A 26,918-nucleotide genomic window follows, 5' to 3' on the forward strand; every position below is an offset into this window, starting at 1 on the left:
AAATCTGAAATTTGTCTTGTGGATGAACCAATAGATTATCACCTCTTCGAAGAGAAACTAGCCTGGGATCTTTTGCCTTCTTGTTTTTGATGTGAGATCTTTCTCTAGAGGGGCATTTTGAGTGCAGGAAAGAGTCCATTCTTTTAGAAGACTTTATGTCATGTGTAGGTAAGATTTTAAGTACTATATTTCTGTGTTTGTCCTTGAATTTCGTTGGTGTGACAATGGCTTCTGAAACATTGTGGATTACAGCCTGTCTGGTATTTTTAGGATGCCAGCCTCCTTCACTGACCATGAAGCCACACTGATGTAATGAGGGTAACAGTTCAGAAGAAGCAGTAAATTATTTCAGATCAATGACTGGCAAATTTGAAGTCTTTAGCTACAGCTTGAGAACGCAAAGCAAGCTAAAGTCAATATGATGTAATTTTTACCAGAAGCTGTTAAGGTGAGCTTTTACTTAGGAGTATGTTGGTAGTCCTGGTCCTTAGTAAGAGCCAGCTAAATAATGAGTTGCTCCTAGTTTTTCTGATCTGCAAGTGTCGAGGCTCCCTGGTGCTCTGAGCTGCCTATCAGAAGTCCTTATGCTCAGTGGTCACCCTGTAACATATTTCACAAACTGGGACTTGCTTTATTTAGGCTAGGCTAGGCTAGGATAATAGGATAACTGTGGTTTTCCCCTTTGTACAAAGGTGGAGCAGTTACTGCTCAAGGAGCTGCAGGGTAGCTGTGGTCTGGATTTTGATGGCTGGGTCTGTCTGTTACTGTCCTCTCAGCCAGGAGCTTTTTTATTAGTAAGTCTGGATTTTTAACTCCCTATCAAGGCAGATAATTTTATTTAACAAAGAGAATAAGATAATGGACATTTGTCAGTAAATGAAGTGGTTGGTCTGTGTGGGCTGATCTGGAAGCACAGGCAGAGAACTTTCTTCCCTAGAAAGACCAGGTGAATCCCGTTGTCTCAGTTTGTGTGTTGTTGAAGCTGTGGTTATACTGTAATTGTTAGTTTGGTACCTTGCCTGTATGTTTGTTTTCTAGCAATTTTCCCTTTACTGGCTGATTGGTCTTTGTCCAACAAGTTGAATATTAGCTAGTATAGACTGCAACAGTCAAACCACTAAACCCAAGCAAAGGAAAAGACTGTTCCTGTTCCTCTGTTCCTTTGGCTGGGGAAGAGCAGAAGACCACCTACCTTATTTCTCCAATTCGTGTATGTGTAACTTTCTTGAAAGGCATTTCAGCTTTAAGTCTCCTTTTTAAGGAGGTTGCTTACTTTCATTAGATTAAGATTTAGGCCTGTACCAATACTGGAGTGATCTGTGATGCCTCTTCATGTCCTCTGTGTTAACTGGTCACATAGTGTTTGGGGTTTGCCAGGATCCCTTATCTCTCTTACGTCCCCTAGCAGCCATCTGAAACAGGGACACTTGGAGCTGGTGTCAGATTATCCATGTGCTCAGTGAGCAGCCAGCAGCCACAGAGAACCAGGCAGAGGATGGCACTAATGTGGCACTCTGCCTTTTTTTGTGCCTGCTTGTTTTAATGCAGCTTGATAGAGAGAGGAGTGGAGCTGGCCAAGACCGCAGGGATTCCTTTTCAGATGTAACCAAGCTAAAAATTGCCTTTGGCTCCATAAGAGACATGGAACATTTCATACAAATCCGTTTTTTTTCCTGTAAAGTCGTATCGGATCTTGGAATTTTCATCCACATTATTAAGGTTTATATTCTAGCTCATGTTTAGAGCAGATGTTAACAATAACTGTTGCCATTGAGAACAAGATTCCAAAGTTTTATTTCAAAGCTTTATTTTATTCCAAAGTTTTTATTCCAAATAAAAAAGTCTGGCTTTTTTATTGTTGTCTTTATTATTTTAAAAGAAAATCAATTACATGCTTTTAAAATACATCCTGATTTGTAATGATGACTGTGCTGATTTCTAAAATGCTATTCTATGATATGTTTTTATGCTTAACTCCTCTGTGCAGTGTTCAAGGACTCATGTTGAATTTAACAGAAAACATTTAAGTATGGGTAATTTTAGGGACAATGTTAGAGATATAAGTAAAGGAAATTTAGGAAACCAAGCTGTACTACATTTTGCAAATCTGGAGAAGCTTTCACTTGTTAGCAGTGTATTTGCAAGGGCAATTTAATACAGTGCTTTGGTTACTTGCACCAAACAATGTAAGTACATTCCAGAAATATCTTTTTTGGTTCACTTGTTGGTTGGTTTTGGTTTGGTGTTTTGGGGGTTTTTTTTGTTTTTTGGGGGGTTTTTGTTGTTTGTTCTTTTTTTAAGAAGGGAGAGGAGAGGCAATGTCTGATGTTTCATAGCATCTAAGTTATTTAATTGGAACATCCAGCAGTCAAACCTTATGTTATCAAACTATTGAGCAGCATAGCTCTGCCAAAGCAAATAGGAAGATGTATTAAGCACTCCCAACTGAAAGATTGAAAACTGCAAAAGCATTGTAATACAAGTAGCACAGGAGATACTCTCTTGCCGTTTTTATGAAGAGCTAATTATTTACTGTTTATCTGGAAGTTTAAACTAAATATAAGCTGCTAATGAAATTTCATTTGAACACTTGCATAGTGAGGTAATGTGTTTTATTTCCTTTGGGCAATGTAATAAATTTGCAATGTATTTTGCTTGATATGTGGATGATAAATGAGGTTTGCAGAAGTGTGTGCATGTACACAGCAGAGTACTTAGGAGCACCGTGGTGTCACACCAATTTTTCCTGAAGGGTAGAATTTTGTTTGTACTGCGGGATGATCACATTCATGTCTAACCAAAATGGAGACATGTCACAAGGAAAGTACCCTGATATGGGTGACAAGAGACTTTGTTTGGTGTTCCCCAAAAATGTAAATAAAAAATGAAGACATGCTTAAGACACTATTTTGGGTATTTTCTTTAGCTAGACCTTATGTACTCTTAATTTTTTTTAACATTGCCAGGAATTTATGATAGATAATCAACATAATATTAAAGAAATTTCCTGGATTTTTTTGTATTTTTAACTGATATTTTGGAAAAAGAACAGTAGTAGCCTTGCTTTTGCATCTTAAGCTGTGTTTAAATAGAGAATCTGTGGCTTCTTTTTTGTGTTTAGATTTCCTCCTTAGTCTGCAAAGTTTATAGGTCAAATTCAGGGAGCTGAAAAAAGTAGAAAGTCTTACAGTTTTAGTAAATAAGGACTCCTGTTACAGACATCACAGAAAGTCATTCCTTTGGCCTTTCCTTCCTAAATTATATACCGACTGTTAAGGAATCCAGAGACGACTTCAGACAAGCCTACTAATAGGGAAGATTTGAGTTGCCTGTAGAGGAGACACAGTGGTAGGGGAAGGCCTTACAAACTCCGGTCTAAAGAAAAGAAAATGTCAAGATTGGAGGTGATAACCTTATTTTAAGGTTACTTTGAGGAGGTAATAACCTTATTTTAATTTCCACATTTTAAAACCTTATTTGTTCTAGAGCTGAAAGAGTTTTAAATTTGTTTGTGAATACATCAGGGTGTATGTTTAAGTAACTGTAAAGCCTAGAGTTTTAAAATAAATACTAAGATTAGAAGACTTGTCAGAGAAATTGGAATTATGTGACTGAATTATGAAAGCACATGAAAATTGGCACAAGTGTAATTCATTCTCCATTTCTGTATTAATATTGCACAGCTGCAGAACTTGTGTTCATGTGACTTGATTCCTCTTTGATATTTGAGGAGATACGTCGTGTGGTGCAGAGGCATTAATGGTATCATTAATGTAACCATTCTGATTTGGCGAATCTCAGATTTCCAAATACCTTCTTGGAGTTCGCTTCCTGTATAGGGAATATTGGATTTTTTTTTCCACTGAAAGTATCTGCAGATAGATGTAAACAATACCTTGTTGTATTGGAAGGATTTTGAATGCATTTAGGAGTAGCACTTCACAGATTTTATATATCTATTCTGACAGTCTCAATGCTGTCATCCAGGATTCATAACTGATAGAGATTATGAAATAGGATCAGTGTGACTTCGTACCTGGGTAAACTTAATCTATTGGGAAAGGTGAGAGGGGCTTAAATAGTATTAGAAGGAGAAGAGAGCAAAGGGAAAGATTATATGTAATTAATTGTTATTGACTGCTTAAGCTTTTAATGGGATACCAAGGAAGAAGTGTCTCAGACTGAAATTCTTCGGTACATTAGTCTTATTCTGAAGATTTCGTTCAGGTTGTATTAACATAATGTTAGTTTCTAAAATATAGATGTTTTATTTTATTTTTTTGGAAGTTATTGAACCTTATAAATTATGATTGAAGTATAATTTCTTAGTCCAGGAATTCAATAATTTTGGACTTTCATAATGAAGTTCCAGACAAAGTATGGGTTGCTTATAAAAAAGGAATAATTAGTTCAATATAAGCAACCCCTGACATATATGTTTGGTGATTCAAAAAGGGCTACTTTACCAAAATTAGCAGTACTAGTTTCATATACCAAGTGGCAGATTGAAGGAATAGCAAAAATAATACAAATGACAGCTTTTTGTAATCAGAAGAGTGATAATAAATAACAGACTAAAGTTACCATGAGTGCACAAGTGCATTAAGAAGCTTCTAAATCATTGTAGCATGGGATGCCAGTGAAAATCTACTAACGGATAAATTGTCTATCAGTGTTTTCAGTTAAAGACTGGTGCCTTTCTGGAAAAAGTGTTCTGCATCACAGCCTTAATGGGCTCTTTAGAAACCGCCTTAAATACTGACTTTGAAGCAGTGCAGGGACACACTTGCAAGTCAGCTCTGCTGAAGGCTGCAGATTTTGGACAGAATGTCATGATGTACATTGGTATTTCTATACTATACTTTCCAAAACTGTGTCTAGGATCGCATCAAATCCTAAGCCTCAGCCATCCTAAAAAGAGAGAACAGAGTTGAGTGGATAGAGAAATACCTGGAATGTCAAGAAAACTTGTCAGGAAGATTAGTTAGGTGAAACATGGAGGGGGGTTTTTGCTTACAAGATAATTGATTTCACTTTGAGCTTAAGTCAGTGGCTGAAGAGTATTTACCTTGCCCAATCACTGAAAGCAGGTGATGACAGCATGTACAGTGACCTAATATGAGTGTTGTTTCACCATATGCAGGTTTTGTACCTTCAGGAAAAATATTCAGGGCCTTATTTAGGTCCCTATTTCTGTGTCAGCACCAATTCACACAAACGTGCTGTGTGGAACAGTTACAAAGCTGAGGGCTTTGTTCATGTTGTTGTGATTCATAGGGCTTTTCCTATATATTTGTCATTCTTTTAAGAGTTATTGATCTGTTTGATTTTATAGAAATAAGCTAAAGTCTCATAACAAGAGCTGAGCAAAACCAGCTCCATTAGCAGTGGGCCTCAAGGTGCCTGCTGTCCCACCATGGTGACAAGAGGTGGAGTTTCACTTTGAGAGTCCTGCTCCAGGAGTTGTCTTCCATCAGGCTTCAGTGGAGTCTGAGTCAGAGAACTCTGAAGCAAGATGACTGAATTCTGCTTTCCAAATAAATCTCAACCAGTTGAGTAGCATGAATAGTTAAGAAAGAGAATTAAAGAGCCGTCAGCCTTTCATTATCTTATCTGATTCCTAACTCTTGGCTCCAGAGCAATGCTTTCCCATAATAATACATTATGGTTGCACATGCTTAATTAAAATACTTTTTATTTAAATGAGAAAGTTGTACTTCTTGTGAGCTGTTCTTGAGTATTTATTTATGGAACATAATTATTCTGTAGATAATTATTAATTTGCTTACTGTGGAGTCTTTAAGACAGGAAGCCCTTGTACCGTGGAAGAATACCATGGAATTAACTTCCATGGAATAAACTTTTAATGAGATTAACCTGGCTGGAGTAAGAACTGCTTTAATTATTTCAAAGAAAACATTGAGATCATGGCATGTGTCACGTTTTACAACCAAAGGACTAAAAAACTTCTTTAGGCTGGGAAAAGTTTGTCTGGATCTGTGTTACAAATAATCTGTAGTAGGAATGGATCCACAGAAGAAAAGCAGTGGATGCTAAGGACTTGGTGGCCACAGCCTGTATTTCTTCAGAGACAATACTTTGAGTGAATTCTGCTCTGATTCCAGAGAATGTTTGGATGTGTAGACCACTGTTGGAGTACACCTTCCATTTTAATTTCATTAAAAAAACAGTGTAGTTAAAATACGTTACGTTAAGGCTGCTCCAAAATGAAAAAAAAAAAAAAAAAAAAAAAAAAAAAAAAAAAAAAAAAAAGGTGTACCAGAATATGCTACTTACTAAATATTTTCATTCATATAGCTGTTTGATTAAAATCATAGAGAAACATACATTTTCATTTATGGCAGGAACATATAAATGAAAACTATAAGCAGATCTGAAACAGTTCATAGTATAAAATATAAACCCTCTTTGCTGTGGAAGTAAAATGGTAATTTTTCTTCAACTGAATGAAAGAATGGATTGTTTCTTTTGTGTTTCTATCATAGAATGGAAAAAAAATTAGTTTCATTAACTTTTTCAAATACTTGAGAGTAAAAAAGCACCAACCCTTGTATAGACTTGTTTTTTATAGATACAGAGACTCATGAATTGTGGTGTAAGTCCAAGAGATGATGGTTTGCAAAGTGACTACAAAATTCTCATAACATTCAGTGAGGTGAAGGGCTTTTAGTAAAATGCATATGACAATAGAGTGGAATTGCTATTAAACTGTTGCTTGAAGTAGGAAGGATGTGTATTTTGAAATAGGAGACTACCTTCAAGAAGCAGCTTTGTGCATGTATGACTCAAAGGTTGCAATTTATGGGCAATGTCTACCAAATATTTTAAGAAATGGTGGAAGATATCCTGATGAAATCATATGTAAACATAGAGATTTCATCTGTGTTATGACAGCATAGTAATGATCAACCTGTTAATGTGAAATTTCCTCTTCCTTCCACAGTGAATGCAGACACAGTTCCTGAAAGATCATTCATTTAAGTAGTTTAACTGCTTCTAGTTTCTATGTTGCAGCGCAATCTGTTCTGTTTATTGTCACAAGCTATTAATAAAATGGTAACAGTGCCAGTGGACTAGAGGAGCAGAACAGGTGTAAGCAGAGTCAGACTAACTTATGACCTCCTTGGGCCCTAGTTCTGATACCTTTTCTGCAGTAAAAGACTGAGAGGTGAACAGGTTATCCTTGCAATGTAAGCCTCCTATTGCCTAGCATTTCTAACCCTTCCTCACCTTTCATACTTAAAACCACAACAAACCTTTTTGGAGAAACAATTGCATTGAAAAGCAAAATGGGAAATCCTTATCTGTCTACCCTGAATTATCTAGTTATACTTTGTGTATTGCTTATGCAACTCTTCTTGCCTCTGACGGTGGAGTTGGAGTAGAGGGATTTTGCTTCATTTGAGCTGATAGTTTTTGTAAGAATTAGGCACTCCTGTACAGTGAAGGACAGTCTAGGCTTGAGCACCTTGGGAGAAAACCTGGCCAGGGCATGCTGGAGTTCATCATCTTGCTTCATTGCTAGCTGCCAAGTAAAGCCAGTGGCAACTTTTAATGGAAGAAGGGGTTAATTAAGATAAATACTTGGAGTACGGCTTTCCACACTATATAGAGAGAAGAACCAATTCACCTCCAGGGATAGGGAGAGCAGGGGCAGTGGGATAGGTTTGCAGAATGGCTTGGTGGGCCGAGTGTGGAGCTCCTCACTGACCTCCCCTGCAGAAATGAAGCATGGGGAAGGTGGAAGTGAGGATGAAGGATGCTGAAGGAATTAAGAGATACTGAGCATGAAGGTATAGGATAAAAAAGCCAGAACTCAGGGAGGGCTTGTACAGGTACAGTGGCAGCAGATGGGAGTGTGGTGATGCTATGTACCAATTCAGACCTCATAACTCAAGACATGGGGATTGGTTTGGGTTTTTATGGTAATGCTTTTTTGCTAAAGCTTTTATGCTATTCATTTGAACAGTATGAAATGTGAAGCATAATCCTTTTATGCAGGCACTGTGTGTTCAAGCCCGTTTGAGTAGTACTAAAGTGAGGAGAAGGCTCGTTTGCTGTTTGTCTACTTCTACAGACTGGATGAAATAACCAGAAACTGCAAACCCCAGCTTGTCACTGCACAAGAGATAAATGTTAATGTAGCATTCTTCGGGCTCTTTTGTTATAATAAAGGGCATACAGGAACTTTTTATTAAAAAAAGATGCATGATTTCAGCTAGGATTAGTTGCCTTTTCGAAATTCCAACCAGCTGCTTAAAGTACAGAACCGTAAAAATCTTTTGCTTTGAAGCATGAAAAATTTAAAAGATGGTAAGAATAAATAGAAAATAGAGTTTGTTATTTAATCCGTGCATGCAGTGGATGTATATTTGTGTATACTACAGTGACAGCTAAGATTAGCACCTTTTCTTTTCTGAAATAGGCAAGAAGCTGTTTGAAGTCAGGATATTAAAGGAATCAAATTGATTCCAAATGAATTTCAAGAGATTGAGGGGTTTTAAGAAGAAGAGGACATGATACCAGTTTTAAATCAAGCTTAACAAAAGTTCCTCCAGTTTCTGGCAACAAAATTTGCAGAGAATACCTGAGAAGGATGTGTGATGGTGATGCTGGTCTCATTCAGAAGGTTGAACAAACGCCCCAGCATTTACAAAATAGTGGAAGTGATGGTAAATAAACCTAAAAACACTCTCTCAGAAGGTAATGGAATGTCAGATGCTATCTCAGGACTGTAAAATCAAATTCAGAGAGAAGAGATGCCTGTGGTTACTCTCATTTCAAATACCATTAACAGTGCTGTTGTAATTTTAGAGCTTGTACTGTTTTGGTGGGGAGCAAATTCACACTTGATCATAGTGCAAAGTAAAGCATGCTCAGATAAAAAGTCAGGCCTGTCAACCTTGATAGGTTTTCATCAAAAAATGCAGCAACCTCTTAATTTGCAGCTCTGTGTTTTTCCATTGACCAAGTTTTGGCAGCAAAGTATTTGAGAGATTAAAGGAACATTTCTTCATGCTGATCTCACCAAGAATAATCTCACTAAGTCACTCCCTTATTCAGAGTCATTTGCTCACTTTGCTCCTCCTGCATCATGTTCTAACGCCTCACCTTCAAAGCTCAGTAAGATTTTGCTTTTAGCAATCTCATTTCTCATTTATTCTTTTTTAGATTTTTAGATTAGATTTTTTTCAATCTGTCTTCTCATCTGGAATTCCCTTACCTTTTCTTGGTGCAAAAAGTAAACATATTCATTTGCACATCACATTGAGATAAGCTTCTTTATGTTCATTTTCAAAGTGTAAAAACCTTTAGAACAATACAGAGCATTACTCTTAAATTTTTATACTGTTGGCAAACCCTCTGGAACTTCTAACTTGTGTTAGAATATCAGCTCCCTGAAGAAGGGACAAGGGCTTCCTGTGTCCCAATGATTTGTTGAGAAACCAAATGTTCCAATCTTCTACATTAAGTAGATGAACGTTTTTTGGGTTTTTTTTCTTGTAAAGTAAGCAAGCAGAATGTGTTTTGTAAAGGGATTTGTAAAGTACTGTTGTAAAGTTCAGTTTGTGAGAGAATTTGATATGTGGTCAGTAAAATGCATCTACTTTTCCAATATATATATGGCTTCTGTTTAATGCAAAAAACAACAGAAGATAATGGTTAGCCATGAAAAGACTGGCAGATGACATAGTTCAATTTGTTACCACCAGTCCAGTGTAGCACAGCCTGGTAGTATGGCATTAATCATGGAATCTTTTCTAGGTGTTAGCAATGCCCTATGGGTTTATGTAGATTCCCTTTTATTTCTTTCTAATGTGGTGAGGTTTTGTGTTAATGTATTTAAAAAAATATAAAAATTATATTAAACCAAATGGAGATGCTTCTAAGATTGCAAGATGGTTCCTTTCCCTGAGATTGCTGTTGACTGTATCCCTTTAACTACTGCATATGATACAGAAATCTCACCAGCTGTCATGTAGGATATGTCTGCCCTGCAGACTGTGTAGATTACAGCAAGATGTTGTTTTCTGGATGTTTAGGTGATTTTTTTTTTCTCTTTTTGGTGACTGATAGAAGTTGTTACAAGGTTATATGGCAGTTCAGTTAGTAGGGCAGATGTGGAAGGGCATATGTGGCCTCTCTAGCTGCCTCCCATTAAGCCAATAGGAAAGAAAAGCAGTCTGAGTTTACGTGAAAATCTCTCTTTGTTCTGGACTTGGTGCTCAGAGTGCCGCACATCTTGCTTGGGAATTAATTATTTGGCTGTTTAAGCAATTGCATTTATGGCTTTTGACAATGAAAGTAAATTCTAAATCACTGTATTAGAAGGATAAGCATGAATTTAGGCAGCAGCAAAAGAATGCCAAAGATGTGTAATTTCCAGTTTACGTGGAAACTAAAACGAGGAATTAAAGAGAGGAGGGCTATGTATTAGCTGTGTAAGAACGAATTTAGGGTTTAACACTAAGATGTGGTCTGTATTTTGGTAGTGGTCAGAAGGTTCTTTTCTCTTGTTTTCTGGTTTTATGTTCATGTAATAAACAAGCAGAGAAGCAAGTGATAGTTATGAAACTCTTTGCACTGGAAAGTTTTCACACTTCCTGTAACAGATTTTGGATGGGAGTGAGTAGTTATGAAAGGTATTTACTAGATAACTATGCGAAATGAGGCTTCTTGATAAACACAAAAGTGCTATCTTGCAATTAGGTATTTTGGACAGTCGATTAGTTCTGAACTCTGGGCTTCAGGGATATATGTCTCTTAGGAAAGTACTCGAGACATACTGTTTCAAAGTCTTTTGCTAGGTCTTTATCAGGCATTTGACCTTCATATACTTTATCCTGATATTTTAAAATTTCCTTGCTTATTTTCTTGCTACATTTTTTCAGTTCACTTCTTTTCTCCCTCCTCCAAAAAAAAAGTTTGTCTTACAATTATAAAGACACTTTTTTCAAGCCGGCTAGAAAAAAATAGAAGTACATTAGTGGATTAGTAATCAACTGCATCTATTTTTCCAAACTGTTCTTCAAAAAGATGAAATTAATAACTGGGAGGCAATTGCAGTTTTTTAGGGGTAGAGGAATTTGGAACAACAAAACTTTCTGAAGCACTCAGTGTTCCCACCTTTGTAACTTTGGATGTTCATGGGGGTTTTAATAATGAGAAATTGGACATCATTGGGGAACATTAGATATATTCTAACATCCCACACTGAGACTTCTTCAGGGATGTACAGAAGTTAGTGGCACGTCACAGTAGGACTAATAAGGCCCACTATTCAGTCTCAGAGTTGTAGATGTATCCTTGCCAAGAGGGGTAGATGTTTTTTCTCTTTCCTTCTTCTTGCAGTATGCAGTGTTTTTGTCTTAGAATTCATGGATAATATTACCCGAAAAGAGAATGCATTGGAAATTACACTGCTAGAAGAATCTAAGTGCAGAGTGAATCTGTGCTGCATATTAACTTGGTGTACTGGAAGAGATTAAGAGATCCATGCTGCTTTATGGTGGCACTGGGACAAGAAAAATTAAGTTTGATGGAGACATCAAATACCCATGAGTCACAACATACCAAGAGAAAACCAATGGAGATAGTGGCACTTTCAGTTTGAGCAATGGTGTTGGTGCAACAGCTTATAAGAGCAGATCTTTCAAACAACAAATTGCTTTTGGAAATAGCTATTTTATACAAACATCCTAGCTCTATGTAGTTTAAGGTTTTGTTTAGATTCTTACAAGGATCTGGGGTTTTTCAAAGCAGAAGCATTTTGTAATAAACAATTAATTGAAAGGTTTTTAAAGGTTCGGAATGGAATTGTTTGATATGCAGATCAACAGCAATACAGACCTGCATTCTCTTCTGCATCTTGAAAGTTACGTCCTCCTCCATTGTTCCTGTGCAGAGCAGTTTTCTCATAATTCATTTTGTTTGCTTGTGGAAGAAGCAATCTTGAACTTGTCAAGTGCATGCAGTTAAAATATTTGAGGACATGCTGTGGGCAGGATATAATTATTTTCTCCTCCACTTTCTTTTTTTTTTTTTTTTTTTTTTTTTTTTTTTTTTTTTTTTACTTACTTATTTTATTAACTTAGGAGTTTATTTCAGTGGAAAGTGTACAGAACTTTCTTAAGAAACTTTGGGAAAGGAAGTAGCTGAGAACTTTGCATTTTGACTCTGCAAAGAAAAAAAGGCAGCATTCTGAAGACACATTTTTTTGGAAAAAAAAAATGTTTACAAAGGTGTGACAGAAGGGGACTGGGAGAAGTGCCTTTGGAAAATGTCCCTTCCTAACCTTCGTATTAGTAGTATGATTGCTTAGGCCTTAAGGCAATACTTTTAAATTCCTTTCATTCTCCTTTATTCCAGCTTTTAATTTCAAAACAACTTTGTTTTGAAAAAGAGTTTTTTGAAAACTTTGTTTTGGGAAAAAGTTGTTCATACTTACATTAAACAACCTTATATTTATTTCTGAACATCAGACAAGAAAAAAAAAAAGGCCAAAATGTTTTATTTTAAAAGCTGTTAAGATAGAAGAAGCAAAAACATTTAATAAAATGGCTACTTTAAGCAGGCCATTGAGAATTTACCTCCAAAGAACACATAAGAATTGCTTACATGAATAAAGGAGCTACCTATCTGCTGTAAAACATAGGTTTCTCTGAGTCTTTGCTGTGAAATTCATCTGCAAGTTACCAAGAGCAAAGTTAACTGGTAAAATCCTCAAAAGAGTCAGGCAAAGGGCTCTAGGAGCAATTGGTCTGTCAACCTGCATTAGATAGCTGAAACCTTAAAAATCAGTCAAGTCTACTAAGAATTTATAAATTCCATTGAATTAAGCAACAGTAAAAATGTAATCTTGTTTCATTTATCAAGATCCTAAAACTTTAAAACTTTTGCTAATTGCCTTTTTTCGGCTTTTCCAGAAGTACAATAAATACGTTGGTTTGATTATATTTTTTATTGTCACTCTGGTATTTTTCCTAAAGTAATCTTTCTTCAAAATGATGATTGTTATATGAATTAAGTTACACACAGTTGGGTTTCAAACCTGATCTCTTTGATCAGGGTAACCTGGCTAGCTAGTTTCCTCTTCATGCTAAACTTCTACTGTTATTAAAATCAAAAGCTGTATAGCGAGTAACTATATTTGAATATAGCATTTCAAAACAACTACAAAGTCACACTGTTTTAAGTCAAATGTTTGGTTATTTGCTTTATGTGTGAGGAGGAAAATGAGATTTAGTACAACTGTATCACAGGAAACCAGTGGAAATGAACTACCAACATTAACATTGCTCACTTCTTTAATCTAATGAACTATTATATAAAAACCCCCAAACTCTGGTTTACTGTATTCAGTAGAGCAATAGCAATTTATATCAGATGTTACCAAAGGTTTGTTTGTATGGTTATTGCAGTATACTGGCAACTTGATACAGCCTCCTGACATAAAAATATCTTACCTTTTTGTCATCCAGATAGCAGAAACCTCAGAGACTTTATCTAGAAAAAACTTCATTTGTATTGATGACCTCTCCAGGCTTCTAAAATAGTTCTGATGGCAGAAGTACGTAAAGGTGATTACGCTAACAAGTTAGTGTTGGGTACAGATGCATAACACTCACGTCAGCCTTTCTTTCCACAAATCTGACCTTGTTTGAATTGTTCCTTAGATGAGAAAAGTAAATGTGGGGAGCCAGCTTTTAAAATTCTTCTTGGATTATGGAAACACTGTGTTCTGAGGCTCAAAAAAACCCAGGGAGATTTAGTTTCAGGTGTTATCGTCTCTAGGTTTGTCTGTCCTACAAAACTGAGTATTTAATTTTTTCAGGCCAAAGCAATATACCTGTATCTTGACATAGAGAACATGTTTCCTTCCTTTAGAAGGAAATCCTACTTAAGAAAACACAACTTTTAATATAAGCAGTTTAAAAAGGTCCTTGGTAAAGTATTTTCATATGTTCTATGTCTCAAAATACATGAAAAGTTTAATACAAGCAGAGAAGAAACAAAGGAGGCTGAAACAAAGAAAACTGAATTACACAAATCAGGTGGCTATAAATTAAGTCTTGAAACTACTTACTGGAGCCAGTGAGATGAAAGAGACATAAAAATACAGATGCAAAAGGGGATGTTCTTGCATGCAGGACTGGACAGCTTAGTAAAGCCAAAGAAGGCAAGAAAGCAAAAATACACTTTAAAAAAGTAATAGGAAGGATCCACTTGGAAGATTTGAATCAAGAAAGCAATAATATGAAATAGAATAGACCAGAAGATTAAAAGAAGCAATATTGTCCTTCAAAAGGTTTGAATGACTAGGAGTCTGAGGAGGAAATCTCAGGTTTACCTGTACCTACTGGAGAATGTACACATTAAGGACTCACTTGACCCAAATCTGCCTTGCAAACAAGTTTTGGATGCAAACATTTGCATTATGTTATCCTTATGTAAAAATTCCTTTCACTGGCAATCAAGTATGTCTTACAATACTGGTTCTTTGGGGTAAGAAAAGGAAAAGAAAAAAAAAAAAGCTGATAGAAGAAAATACCTCTCTATCACTAAACTTACTGTGCTTCCAATTGCTGTGTAATTTGAGATTTTTTTTGATAGTTCCTCGTCTTGTTGTGGTCATTAATGTGACTCTTTGTTTGATTTAGGAACTGCATGGTGATGCCTTGGAAGGCTTACCTGAAACAGAGACTGAACAGAGCTTGAGAATAAAGTAAATATTTATTGAAAGGCTTTTAAGGGTACACCTTGGGCAGGACAGCCTGACCAGGGCTACACCCAAGGTGGACTTAAAATAGTCACAAAATGGATGACCTGTCATGAGGTCTTACACTTTTACAAGTTTTGGTCCATTTGCATATTGGGGTTTAATTGTCCAGTTGCAGCTTCAGGTGGTGAGGTCTCATCCTTCTTGTTCCTCCCTTCAGTCCACCATTGTTTATGCTTTGGGGCCTGAAAGTTGTCCTTGGTCTTCAGCAGGAAAAGGATTTCTGTGAAGAGAGCTTACCGACACATAATATGAGGCTAGAACTACAGCCCTAGGCAGCACAGAATCTGAAAAACATGAAAGCTAAACCTTAAGGCATCATTTCCCCATTTTGTTTAAGAAAACAAAAATGTAAGTGAAGAAAAATCAATTTTCTGTCTTTCCTTGTAAGAAAGTTGCAAATAATGGATGTTAAAGATCCTCTCCGTGACATGGATCAGTTTCCAGTTTTTAGATTTCTGTGAAGAAAGGTGGGCCTAAAAGCTGCTGCTGAGGTATCTGAGCAGGCTGGATTTTTCTGGAAGCTTTGTTTGTCCATGTGGCCAGTTTCAGAAAAGTGTTTTTGTCTGTCTTACTACCAACATAAGCAGTACTTCTATAAAAGGTACTACTTCCTGGCCTTTTGAAAACACTCAGTGTCTAAGAAGCTCAGCCAGGTGAAACCAGTGTAATTATTCTGGGTGTAAATTCTAGTGGCTCACGGAGAAGCCCAGGCCACTTCCCAGTCTTGCAGCCAGAGAACAGGGAATGCCTTGCTTGCTTGGAAGAGTGACAACTAGCAGCGCCGTGTCTGGGAGGCTTCGAAAGAAACAGAGACGCAGCTGATCCAGTGTCTCTTTCATTTGTTTCCTTGAGAGAGGGTTTACCATTTTTTGCTACTTTAGCTTATGTTGGTTCTTCAAGTGTAGTAAGTACAGAATGTGCACTGTTTTGTGCCAGTGTAAGCATATTTACATTTGGGCATCTGCCACCGAAACTCCTTTTTAAAGGAAATCAGATCTCGTGTTTCTCTGAAGGCATAAGTTTTTCTTGGCTTAAGCTTATGAAAAATACATACAGTTACATATTGCCCATTAAAAAACAAAAAGTAAAGTTCAAAATAAGATGACTGAAAACAAAAGTATAAATCCAAAGAGCAAAATTGTGCATCCTGTAGGTTTCTAAGACAAAATATCTGGGTTAGGAGAAGAATACTGAGGAACCTGAGCCTCGTATATATGAATGCATATGCATTTTTTCATATTCTTTTAAAGCCATTTGTTTTGATGCCATCATACATTATTTTCTTTAAAGGAATCTGACATGTGAGATATATGTATATCCATGCCTTAGCTAAAAATTAATTTAAACAGTTTGTCTATCAGCAGTAGCATTAGAAGTTCAGATATTTTTGCATAAGGACTAAAGAAATAATTCCAAGAACCTGTTGTGTGGAATCTTTCTGAAATTTATATTTTCATTTCCTAAAATGGTTTTTGTCTTGGTTGTGTTGTTGTTATTGTTGTTGCGTACTCAAAGAGCTGGCAGGGTAAGTGGCAGCTGTAAACTTATGGGTAGGCTGCAAAGTTTTTCTTCCAAAGCCTTTCTTTGATGTTTAGCCAAGTGAGAGACATGGAGTGAAATGTAAACTCTGGCTCAGCGTATCCTCATGGCCATCTCGGCTGGTGAGCAGCCAGAGGGGCTGAAGGGGGGCTGGAGCTGCCTAACCACAAGGGGCTGGAAGGTGCCAGCCATGGGCCATGGCCCCAGATTGCTCAGAGGAGGAATGTGAAGATGGGCTTGAGGGCTCTTGATCCTGTACCCTGAAAGCAGCTTTGCCCATTGTACCCTCTCTTTCTCACTTCGTCCTCCCCCTGGGACAGAAGGAAAAGTCATCCACTTCTCTCAGTCATTTAACTACTTCTCTTTAATCCCTGGCAGTCCAACTGGGAACTGTGTGTTGTTGAACTTTGTTTTATTTGGAATTATGGGCTGGAACCATTTCTATTTAACGTGGAAAACAAGCTTTGCAGAAAGTCAACCTTTACACTGAGAAAGGAACTTCCTATAAAACATAAACAGATGTTTGTACTTTTGTGTGCAGATCTGTTTGTGGGAGCCTTAGTGATAAACTGCATAAATGCAATATGGAGTTCTAACAATTAAATGATGACTAATGAGTTTGATTGCTTTGACATGGGACATGGAAAGCTTTCTCCCAGGAAAATGGGGCGATTCCTGGGAGAAGTCAAACTATTACCTCCAGTGCAAGAGAGATTTCTATATCCTGTAGTAGCCATAATTGCCTGAGGCTCACTTTCTGTCCAGTAATTCTTGGCTCCTAATCCTTTTGTTTGCTTGTTTGTTTGCTTGTTTGTTATTGTGATGGAAAGGGATAAGCAAGCAGTGTTTCCTGTCTTGTTTAGAGTTGTGTTTCTTTTTGCTTCCTCCCCTCCGCAGTTCTCTCTTTGCACTTGTTCTTATTCCATCTACACTGACTGCTTCTTTCATTCTGTCTGTTTACTCTGCAGAGAACATAAAATTAAAAAATACATATGCATGCACACACACACACACATATATATATATATGATTTTTTAAATTCTTCTATTCTGACCATCAGTTTTGCCCTCAGTCAGCTGAGGCCCACCGATTCTCTAGTTGGTGTTCTTTTTCTGTATCCAGGTTTGTACACTGTGTCATCATTGTACACTCATGCAATTAAGTGTGATCATGAAGAACAATATTATTTGCTTCGGTCTGGAGATCACCAATTGTGAACAATTGCTTGGATCTTGCTAATATACTATTTTTCATATTCGTGCTGGAGACAATAGAATGAACTTTGATTTTCCTGTATTCATATGTAAATCATACTCCTCTGTACCTAGGTATATAGACATGGATTTCCTTTGACTGTTTGGTATAGAAAAAAAGTTACTAGAGAAGTTAATCTTTGAGAGATTATTTATACATTTGAGACATTAAATGTATATTAATTTACATGGACAAAAATTAAAGCTGTTCAACCAAATTGGACTATATTGAAAGACGAATTTTTTTAAATGTGAAATACATTATCAAAACTCTGTCTTCTGCCCAGTAGACAGATTCAAAGTGATAATTCCTTCTGAGAATTTCCTTACATTGTGTTACTTGTAGAGATATTGCAAGCACAACTCCAATTTACAATCTGGGCTGGTGGAAGACTTGAGAGGAGAGACATGCCATAGGGTTGATGTGACAAATAATATCAGCAACCTTGAATTTAATTAAATTTTGCCTTTTCCATATGGGCTTACATCAAAGATGTGAAATACTGTGCTCTATAAAGGCTGCCTTTGCTTTGGAAAGGCTCTATTAGTACTGCAAGTTACTGCTGTTTGCATCCTGAAGGGGGTAAGCACCCCTCCAGGCATTTAAATTTGGAGGAAAGAGAGTTTTGAAGGCAGTAGCCCTAACACTAGAGTTGTAGAGTTTTATGGCTCTTTCTTGCAAAGTTTGGAGACACAGGCTGAGCAATTATAAAATAATAATTGCAATTTATATAAGGGAGGATGACAGTGTAAAATTTCAGTCCTTCTGATATACATTCAAAAACTGCACCATTGACCTATAGTTTTCAGATATTATGGAGGAATCAAGTGAAGGAAACCCAAGGATGCACACCTTCAACAGATCTTTTCCAGTAATTCTTATTAGCTGTGGTTTGAAATAAATAATTGAATTAAAAGAGTTGCTCGAGGATGAAATTTTTCATCTTTAATAAACTGAGATTTGTTTTTCAAGCTGGAAAACACCTCCGTTATGTCCATATTATTCTCTGCCCATGAAGTAAAATAAGGTGAGGAAGATAATAAGAAAGTAAGGCAGGAAAACTGCCTTAAAGGTCTTATAGCAATTTTTTTTATTGCAGTGTTGTATTTTCTTGCAGCATTTTTCTGCTGGTGGTCTCTCAAGTGGTCAGATTGCTTTCCAGTTTGCTTGCTTTGTTTTTTTTTTAATGTTTAATCTTAGTGAATTAGTACAAGAGGGCTAAAGTATTATATTTTTTCTGCCTCTCCTGTGTCTAGCAACTTTGTATGATTAAAAATCATAATGAAACATAATGAAATCTTGAGACTGTAGAGAACTGAAGCTCTTCTCACTTTTGTGGGTAAAATAAGTAGAATCATTGCAATAAAATATGTGTATAATTTTACTTTGCAATTTCATACTTTGTAGTTTCATTCATACTCTCCAAAAATATAATATAACTTCTATTTAGTAATGCTCATCTAATTCTAATGCTCTATTATTTTTTTCTTTTTCTTTAGGGTGTACCTCAGTTACCATGTGCCAAAGCATTGTATAACTATGAGGGAAAAGAACCTGGAGATCTTAAATTCAGTAAAGGAGACATCATCATTTTACGTCGACAGGTGGATGAAAATTGGTATCATGGAGAAGTCAATGGCATCCATGGCTTTTTTCCTACCAATTTTGTTCAGATTATTAAACCTTTACCTCAACCTCCGCCTCAGTGCAAAGCACTTTATGATTTTGAAGTAAAAGACAAGGAAGCAGATAAAGACTGTTTACCATTTGCAAAGGTAAATAGAGAATACAATTACTACTTTCTTCTTATAATTTCATTCACTTGGATAAGAAATTATACAACTGTTTTATAGTCTTATCTGCATTTCTTATTGGAGTTGCACACATATGAAAAGGACAAGTAATTCTGCAGGTATTTCTCCTATATTGACTAGTTCTACCTTCTTTCTAAATTACATACAATTTTTCTGATGTTTTATTTCTGACAATTCGTTTTTTCATAACTGCTGTAGTGATATTCCTAATTTATGAGAAATAGCCTATGTTGTGAACTTAAAACATTCCATCTTCTAAAGAAACACTCAAATTGCAGATGTGAAAGAAGTCATATCACTAGCAATGTTCTTAAGTACTTAAGTAGAAAAACAACATCTAAGGAAGGTTAGGTAATGAGTCAGTTGAGAAGGAAAATGGTTGTGGTTCTGTTGATTAATGCCAAGGAATTAAAGAGGGGCTGATGAGCACCAGGGACTGAACATGACAAGAAGACTGGCACTAAGGACAAAGTCAGATCACTGGGGTGTGGGCAGTTAGTTGAACTCTGACGAAATAGGAAAAAGAACAGCTTGAACTGACTTCAGCCCCAAAAGCAGGATATTGCTCTTACAGAGTGCCTTCTCTGCGGTTCCTGTCCGTGTCCTGCCTTCCCTGATTACTCCTGTGTTATGGAGGAAAATTAAATGAGAAGTTAAATTAGAGCTGGGAGACATAATCACTGCATGTTCACACAGGATGATGTTCTGACTGTAATTCGCCGTGTGGATGAAAACTGGGCAGAAGGAATGCTGGCTGACAAGATAGGAATATTTCCGATTTCATATGTTGAGGTGAGTAAAGTACTGAGTATTGTGTCCTCAGTAAGGCTGTGCCCACTGTGTGTTTAATTTTCTGAAAGGAAAAATAATCAGTACTGGTGATGATTCTAAAATTACCTGAGACATAAATAATCTTAGACCTAAAATGCTCTTTGGGAAAGTTGATGGCCTCAGCAGCTGAACCAGTGATTTTCACTTAGCTATTTGAGACCTATTTTTATTGAATGGAGTTGAAATGAGTGTAATTGAAGGCAGTCACCATGTTTTCTTGCTAATACTGGAGTCATACAATCAATCCAAACCACACTTAGCCACAGAATGAAAGCAGTCAGCAAGTCAGAGAAATAGTTTGTGTTGCACTGTCCCTAATATCCACCTCTCAAAACTGACTTAGCACAGCTAGGATGTCAAAGGATATAGGTTGTTGTTAAGCAGGTAGAGGATCTGCTTTTTCATCAACAGAGCCATATATAAAATCTTCTTTATCTTCCTGCATTTCTCATATGTGTTACAACAATTTACAGTAAGAGGTAGCAGTTGAGAAAATTTCCCCAACCTTTTAAATTTTATGAATCGAAAGCTGTATCTTTTATATAGAAAGACATCAGCGATTAGGAACAGTGTGTACAGCCACGTGATTATTCAAATTTGCCTTACAGAAAGATACAAAGGTTTGGAATAGTGTTTGTCCTTTTCTGATAGGTATGCTATGAATACTTGGTAAGATACACTTCCCTGCACTGACAATATTTTATTTACATAAATAAGGCAGAATGATGAAAGAAAAAAGTATTTTCACTTTATCTCTGGGATGAGAAATATGTACTTCAGGTCACAGAAGAAATGTGTAACCATACTAAGAACCAAATCAGATTTTATTAACTGAATTTCTGAATCCTATGATGAGATGGGAACTTCAAAAAACCTTACTGCTTTTAACTAAAATAGAATTTATTCTTTTTAGAAGGGAAAATATATATTTTTTATAGCTTGATGTAAGGATTGGTATACCTGGGGATAGAAAATTTCACATGACTGTAAAAACAAGAAGACCAAAAAAGTTTCAACTTGCTTAGTGCAATTTTGGTTTCAGTTTAAGAAGTTCTTAAAAGCCAATTTAACAATTTCTTGCCCTTGGGTATTCTTTCCTAGCTTCTTGCAATTAACTGCCCCTTCAATTCAGCCAGTAAAGCTTTTTGTAGTGTTTTTTCAAACTAAATTACTTAGCCTTGTTTAAGAAAGCCCTTTTACTAGGGCTGCCACTTGAGCTGTTTAGCTAACAACTACATTCCTATCTCTACAAAAGTTGCAAAAAGGAGATATGGCCTTGAAAAATATTGTGTAAAAATGAAAGTCAAAAAATGTATTTCTCTTAATTTTTTAGACTGATTCCATCAACTAAGAAAATGTATTTTCAATTAACCCTTTTAGAACAGGCATCATCGCATAAGTACATACACATTTCCAAATCCCCACTAAAGTGTGGAATGGAAAGTGTAGAATGGTAAATTATACCCTAAGAGTTACTTCAAATCAGACAGGTGGGTTTTTTCAGTGTATACTAAACTGAAATGCACGCTGTGGTGGAGGGCAGTGAGATGTGCAGTAAAGTATCGATTTGAATTTTGAAATGCCTGGTTTCTGAGAGTATATTACTATTGTTCTGGAAAATATACAGACAACTGAGAGAAACAAGTATAGCAAACCATTCTTTCCTATTTTATGAAAGACAATGAAGATGAGAAGTAATTAATACTTCTGAAAGATTTTTACATGGTAGTTTTCACTGCATTTCCCAATCCTGTAATCATTGCCTATTTTTAGGGAATTCTATTATGCTATAACAACAGACATACCTTTTATGTTGTGTATGTTTGTCCACATCCTTTTGTTTAAAAATGTGAGTTAGTAGTTCCTTTACTAGAGATTTTCTGAAGTCATTAACTATAAAATGGGCATAGTCTGTGATGTTTATTCTGTAGTATAGGTGTAATAATTGTGATAGTTCTTCTACAGTGATGCTAAAATTTTAGTCCATGAAATTGTCCTTAAAATTTGAAGTCTCTCATCATATTTGAGGGCAAATTTTGCCCTTTTATGATTCAATGTTCACTACTCTGATGTTTTCTTCTCTAACTTTCACTTATTAAATTTGTTGTAATAATAAAAGTATGACAACACATTTTGAGAGAAATTTTAAGAGTGATTCTATTCAATCAGTTAACGCTTATAGTTATCTCTGTTCCAAAAAGAAAGATCATGCATAACTAAATAGATAGTATTAGAATTTTTCTGCATCGATTGCAGTTCTGGGTACGATATACATTTCTTAGACCTCAAATTGGATGTTTTGACCTAGTTTAACACTTTATAAACAAATATAAATGCCCAGAATAAAAAATCAGGGAAACGGAATCCCTCTTCAGTCAAATTGTCCGTGGAAAATAATGTCAGCTTTTGTTTACTTTTGTGTGAGTAAAGAACACCTGAATTAATTTGTAAAATAAGTGTAGCAAAGCACAACTCTAAGAGACCTTGCGGTCGTGGTAGTTCCTGCAGACATCGGCAGGCAGACGAAAGCTGTGTGCTGACCTCAGCCCTGCTGCGCACCGAGGAGCGGCTCAGCCAGCTGCCTTTGTCCTGCCCTATTTGCAAAGTTCTTCAGTTTCCTGGAGTTTGGTGGGAAAGGGAATTGGATTTCAGGCTTCCTGTTACAGCAAAGATTTTGTTGAATGGAAGAAAAAGAAAAAAAAAGTGAATGTAAAGATTGAAGTAAAGAAGCCTTAAGGAAAGTATGTCTGTTAAGGATAACAACTGATGTAGGAACTGCAGGTCTAGATGCATAGCTAGGTATTTGTTGCAGAAAGGAATGCTAGATTGAAACACTTCATTGCATGACTTGGGTTCAGTCCCTTGTCTGCTAGCCATTTCATTGGAGAATGCATGCAGGTTCTTAATTCCTCTTGTCAAGGAAGAGAAGTAAACTGCACTCTGCAAAACATTCTGCAGCTGTTGCTGTCCCCAGGTTACTTCAAAGAGGAGGCCAGTAATCAGTTCTCTTCCATCTTCAGATTCGTGCAACTGTTGTTTGCTTGTTTCTCTGCATAAAAAAAAAGCACAGTAGGCTGCTTATATTTGAATCAGTCTTTAATTGATCCCATGGGCAAGCCTTAACTTTTCCCTAATAGATTGTTCACTGTATAGAGTAATCAGATTCTGCAAGCTTTGATAGCTTTTGGAGGTAAACAAATATAATTAGGTGTAACAGGTACCTTGGAGTGCTGTTAGCAAAGTGGCTTTTGGTTTTGCTTTTCATTCCTCTGTCATCCCTTAACTTCTCTGATTAAGTAGTTCTTTCCAAATAAGAATATAGATTACATAAGAATAGAAACAGTTACAGCCATTGTATCAATGGTATGGAACACCTAGATTCTCAGGAAGGAGGTGAATAATTTCAATCTGAGTTGAAAAAAAATATAGATACAATTATTAGATGCAAAGCCTGCATGTTTGTTGTGATGATAGATAAGACCCTGGCAAGCTGAACAGCAGAGTAGGCTTTTTTTGGTCCTATTTCCTACTTGTTTCTACTGTCCTTCAGCCTCTTATCAGTGTTTTGTAATGAAATAATGTTTTCACTGGTCTGTTTAAAGTCTGTTTGATCTAAATTTAAAATTCAACAATCATCTAAATAATGGGCTTCATTAGAGAAAATGGTCTATCTTGTTAGACACAAGTAATACAGCATTATTTTGATCCATATGATCCATCTTGAGTAGTAGCAGGAAGGAAAATCTAGCATCCATCTTTTTTATAGGATTGTTTACTGCTCTGACATTGTCTTCTCCTATCCTTCGTTCTTAAGAGAAACATGGAAAAGGACTTCTTACAAGAGTACGTAGTGACAGGAAAAGGGGGAATGGACTCAGACTGGAAGAAGATAGGTTATGATTAGATATTAGGAAGAAATTCTTTACTGTGAGGATGGTGAGACACTGGAACAGGGTGCCCAGGGAGGTTGTGGATGCCCCATCCCTGGAGTTGTTCAAGACCAGGTTGGATGGGGCTCTGAGCAACCTGGTCTAGTGGGAGGCATCCCTGCCCGTAGCAGATGGGTTGGAACTTGATGATCTTGAAGGTCCCTTCCAACCCAAATGATTCTGTGATTCCAGTTCTCTTCAGTTGTGTTCTAAAGGACTAACAGTAAGAACATTAGGAAAAAATTCTATATTCTCGACTTCATATCCTGTTTCAAATCCACCATTATGCCCCTCCTCCACATTCCATGTAGTTCTTCCTCTTCTGTAGAAGGTTTTTTTGTCAACTGCTCATTGTTCCAGTAGTTCTGGTTTTCAATTTCATCTTTTTTTCTGTATACGCATGAAATTTTCTTCCAGATGACATCTTTCAAATATCACTTGCCAACCTCTTCTATATTTAAAGAAAAAAAATCTTTGTTTTACACTACTTTACATATCCATATCTGTAGGTATCTACTTGTGTTCATAATACAAGCTGGTCATTTGTGGGAGCTGATTTAAATCAGTGTTGTTGCTATCATGATTAATGGTTTGTTGTTTGTCTAGTAAAGTTTTGATGGGGTAAAATACTACTTTAAAACTCTTCATGAGCATAGTACCTATCTCAAGACTTGCAGGAAAAGGGTAAAATAAATAGAAAAAATAATATGCTGAAAAACAGAAATAGTAATTCCACAGTGACTAATCTCATTCTTTCATCCTGATGTTCTTCAGGAAAGGTCTTTCCTTTCTTCATAATCAGGTACACTTTTCAAGTAACAGTATTCATATTTAGTGGTACATGTTCAAAAAACTGGTGCTGGTGTTATTACAGCTCATGATTATATGAGAGTTCTGACATTATTATTTCCAATAGTGCTAAGATTTTCTGAAAATAAAGGGTTTTTGAAAAATGTAGAGGGTTTGTTTGTTGGTTTCCTCTCCTCCTCCCCATAATATAGCTTACATTTCATTGTAAGAAGAAAATGTGTGGGACTCCTCAGTTCTTCATTGGAAAGGAAGGATTTGTTTGCATTTAATGTAGTATTGTTGTTACAAATTAGCAGATAGAAAATCCCATTGTGAACAAAAATTCTTGAGCTGAGCTTAAAAAAGAAAAAATGTCACAGAGATGGTGCCTCTACATTAAAAAATTCAGAAACTGAGAAGGTATTTCCACAAAATTGCCTGTATATATTTCTTTTCTCCTTATGCCATCTTATGCCTGTATAGGTGCCTGTTGCCAGGCAGTATACTGATACAGCTGGATATTGAGTCTGTCCTACTGTATTCTTAAACCTGCATTTAAGAAGCCTGTGTTTTCCCTGCTGGTAATGCTAAAGATGTGGACAAGTACCAAGGGATACTAAGAGGAATATCTTCAAGAGCCCACATCCAAATGTGTGGGATTACATTTGTCATACACAAAATAAAAAAATGGCTGAAAATGACATAAACATCCAGGAAGTTTTGTGACACAGATTTTTTCTGTTATAAGGTCAAAAGGGACCACTGCGTTTTAGTCTGACTTCTAGATGACACAGGCAGTGGTTATTGCTGAATTAATCCATGTCTGGATTGTGGCATTATGTCCTTTGTTGATAGACATTTTACCTCTGATGGGTAGTCCAGCCCAGCCCAACAGTAAGTATGTTGAGATTGTAGTGAATGATTTGTCACTCTCTACTGACTGATTTGTAGAGTAGGTAGGTATGCCACAGTTTTAAGTTGCATGGTTGAAATGACCTTATGAATAAAAGGAAAAGAGATGTTTTGTTACGTTCAGGTGACTTTTATAAATAAAAAAATACTAACATCTTACCGGTTTTTGTAGTTTAACACAGCAGCCAAGCAGCTGATAGAATTGGACAAGCCCTCAGTTTCTGCTGTTGACTCTGGAGAAGGTACCTCTGGGGCAGCCCACAACAATTCAACCCAAAAGCACACCGATACTAAGAAAAACACCAAAAAACGACACTCTTTTACCTCCCTCACCATGTCCAACAAGGCTTCACAGTCTTCTCAGAATCGCCACTCCATGGAAATCAGTCCTCCTGTCCTCATCAGCTCCAGCAACCCAACAGCAGCAGCCCGCATCAGTGAGCTGACAGGACTGTCCTGTAGTGCCCCCTCTCAGGTAATGCACATGAAATCACCTATAACTGTAAAGGTTTCTGATCTTGTCACATTACTTGTTTCAAGTTCTTAATTATGTCTAATTAGTATTAAATGTACACTTTCAAAAAACTTATCTTCCAACATGAGAACTTTTAAGGAGAATATTTTCTAACATTTCTTATATAATGATAGCAAGTAGTTTTGGTCTTGCAGGCTATTTTTTTTCACAGTTGTTATATTCTTAAGTGCTACAAAGATTTTATTAACTGTGGAAACTAGAAATGGTAGTGATTTAATTTCTTGATTTCTTTTTCCTAAATTGATGATAATAATGAATACTAATAAAATGCATTCTATGAAAGTAAAATATTCAGCTTGAAGATTACACAAATTGCAGAAATGTAGCATATTTATCTGGTTGTGGTAAGTAGAAATATTTATCTGACTTTATTTATTTGTTCAGTAGTTTGTGAAAAATTGGCTTTTTCATATAGTGATTACACTTTGAGAAAAGAGAGAGCCATGGAGCCCAAGAGGTATTGGTGATGTTTTACCTGAGCTCGTAAATATGCTTTATTTGCTTATCTTTGG

At 36.4% G+C, this 26,918-nt stretch overlaps 1 protein-coding gene across 3 annotated transcripts in view; it reads left to right on the forward strand.

Annotated features, from left to right (window-relative positions):
- Positions 1-26,918, forward strand: part of SH3RF1 (SH3 domain containing ring finger 1) — an 85,142-nt gene that overhangs the window by 32,921 nt on the left and 25,303 nt on the right. For all 3 annotated transcript variants that reach the window (XM_066186013.1, XM_066186012.1, XM_066186014.1), the window contains exons 3-5: positions 19,096-19,371; positions 20,107-20,202; positions 26,044-26,346. In XM_066186013.1, coding sequence (XP_066042110.1) covers positions 19,096-19,371; positions 20,107-20,202; positions 26,044-26,346 — 675 coding nt within the window. The remainder of the gene's footprint in view (positions 1-19,095; positions 19,372-20,106; positions 20,203-26,043; positions 26,347-26,918) is intronic.

Source organism: Chamaea fasciata, unplaced genomic scaffold (assembly GCF_029207755.1).
Source record: "Chamaea fasciata isolate MVZ Bird 193981 ecotype frontalis unplaced genomic scaffold, bChaFas1.0.hap1 SCAF_6, whole genome shotgun sequence".
NCBI lineage: Eukaryota > Metazoa > Chordata > Aves > Passeriformes > Sylviidae > Chamaea > Chamaea fasciata.